This window comes from Acyrthosiphon pisum, chromosome X, assembly GCF_005508785.2.
Source record: "Acyrthosiphon pisum isolate AL4f chromosome X, pea_aphid_22Mar2018_4r6ur, whole genome shotgun sequence".
NCBI classification, from domain to species: domain Eukaryota; kingdom Metazoa; phylum Arthropoda; class Insecta; order Hemiptera; family Aphididae; genus Acyrthosiphon; species Acyrthosiphon pisum.
In genome coordinates, this window is record NC_042493.1 from 54,259,423 (window position 1) to 54,261,703 (window position 2,281).

Consider the following 2,281-nt stretch of genomic DNA (forward strand, 5'->3'; position numbering starts at 1 on the left):
TAAGTATTTAACATTATACAATTGATCTTCTTTGTCATCATAGGTATTTGTAATATTATAAAATGTCATTTTACTTAATTTCCATATTATATCACGTCTTTTAAAGATTTAATCATTACTAATTTTTTTTTTTTTAACTTAGCTTTTTTTTTTTACACAGAGTTATAACGAAGTGTTTTTGGTGTGATATTTATAACAAAAAAGATTCTTGGCTGTGAAATATTCTGGCATATTGAAGTTTCTATGGTACTTACCTATATAAAAATAACGTATTTTTTCATATGATTAAAATTGTCCATGTATAATCAAAACTATGAGCAATATATTTAGAGAATGGCTCATACACCAATTAGGTGTAGAGGTTAATTCTCTACAACCTAATTATTTAAGTTCAAAATTTCAAAATGGAATGCTAATTGGAAAAATACTTCTGAACTATGACATAATGAGTTCAAAAGATTTTTCTCTATTGGTCGATCAAGAAGACGAAGTGATAAAAAAATCGAATTTTCGGTACCTCAAAATGTGGTTGAACATGTTACAAATTCCATTAGACAACGATACTGTTTCTGGAATAATAACTGGAGAAAGTTCAGTCATTTTTGCATTTTTATATAAATTATGTTTCCTCCTCGAGAGTCCAAATAATTTAAATATAATCGGACACGCCAAGAAGTTATATAAATCGCTCGGAAATTATGATTTCTCGCATAGATTATTTACGCCCGGAAGAATTGTCAATTTTCCATACAATAAACAACAATTAAATCAGAAAAGTATTGATACAAAAACCAATGGAAATCTTAGTACGCTGTATGAGAATGATAAGATAGCTTATTTTGAAAGTAGTTTATCAAGAAAAATAAATAGATGGACTGCCAGAGGACACGAGTCTTGTAATAGGTAATTGGTAAATTATATTGCTATAATCAAATACATTCTAGCTACCCAAATTCAGTTTAATCGATTCATAAATATATTATGCTATGTTGGTTGTAATCATGAGTATAATATTATTGATACATTTTTTCATATTATTATTATCGTTTATTTAATATTATGTTAATACATTTGTTACATGTTTCATGTTACAAACATCTTTCACTAAAATCATAATATGTTAAATGGAAGCTTACAATATTATTGAACGCATATGTAAAGTGCTTCTAGTTGTTTTATTTAGGTATCTAAATGCGATAGATCGAATGAGTTAAACCTATTCGGTATATATATACATATAAATATTGGTTATATCCATATAGGCCTTATATTATTTGACCGGCCTTAACAATTGTATTGTACAATAGGTATACCTACAAAATAATATTGTTATAATTAAAAGACCATTATTCTTTTAAAAATATTTTTTAAAGGCATCAACTTCAAGGTACATTTTTTAAATTACATAAATTACTTATTGCTATTATATTTATAAATTTTAAATAAGATGACGCAGTTCAGTTTCATTTATGAATTTGATTATTTTCTTTGACGTCTCGGGAGTGGCTGAAAGTATCTCGTATCCGGGTTTCCGGTAGTTCATATTGGATGCGCATTTGTTGAATTGGCGACATTCTAGAAGGATGTGCTTTACCGTAATTATTGTTCCGCAAGTAGTGCACGAGGGAGGGTCTTCTTTGGCCATAAGGTATCCGTAGGTCTTACGGGTATGGCCTATTCGTAGGTGGACAAGAATAACATCGTCCCTTCTGGACATCTCATATGGTTTGGGCCATGGTAATATTGTTTGCTTTATTCCTCTGAGCTTGTTATTTTTGCAATCAGTCCAAAGGCTTTGCCATGCATTAATATATTTAAATTTGATACAATTTTGAAAGTCATGGTCTGATATGTGAGGACATCTTTCAAAAATCGAGGTACCTGTAGTTTCTTTAGCTTTTAAGTCGGAAAAGCTCATTATTATAGTACACATTTTTAATATATACCTACCCAGAAGACAGAATAATATATATGTCGTAGGCCATTTGGAAAATAAGTATTTTTGCGAAAAGACTAGGCTCTTTGCAATGGGGTTGCCCGTTTGAGAACTAATTATTATTTTTCCAAACAGCCTGCTGTTTTTCAGTCGTATTGCATACGGACTAACAGCATTTAGGTCTTTTAATAACTACTTATCATTATAATATGATAATAACCATTATACTTATTTTCCGACTAGCTCATATATTTGTTTTGCACGGTGTTTTGCGTATGTTACATGTAATCTGAATAAGTATAATAAGGTAGGTAATTTATTAATTGTACAAAAAAAAAAAATAAA

General features: G+C 29.2%; 1 protein-coding gene across 1 annotated transcript in view; it reads left to right on the plus strand.

The window, feature by feature from the left end:
• The first annotated feature begins 302 nt into the window (after positions 1–302).
• LOC100573589 overlaps positions 303–2,281 on the plus strand; it is a 13,136-nt gene continuing 11,157 nt past the window's right edge. Inside the window, exon 1 of the mRNA XM_029487216.1 lies at positions 303–903. Coding sequence (XP_029343076.1) covers positions 314–903 — 590 coding nt within the window. The 5' untranslated portion in view covers positions 303–313. The remainder of the gene's footprint in view (positions 904–2,281) is intronic.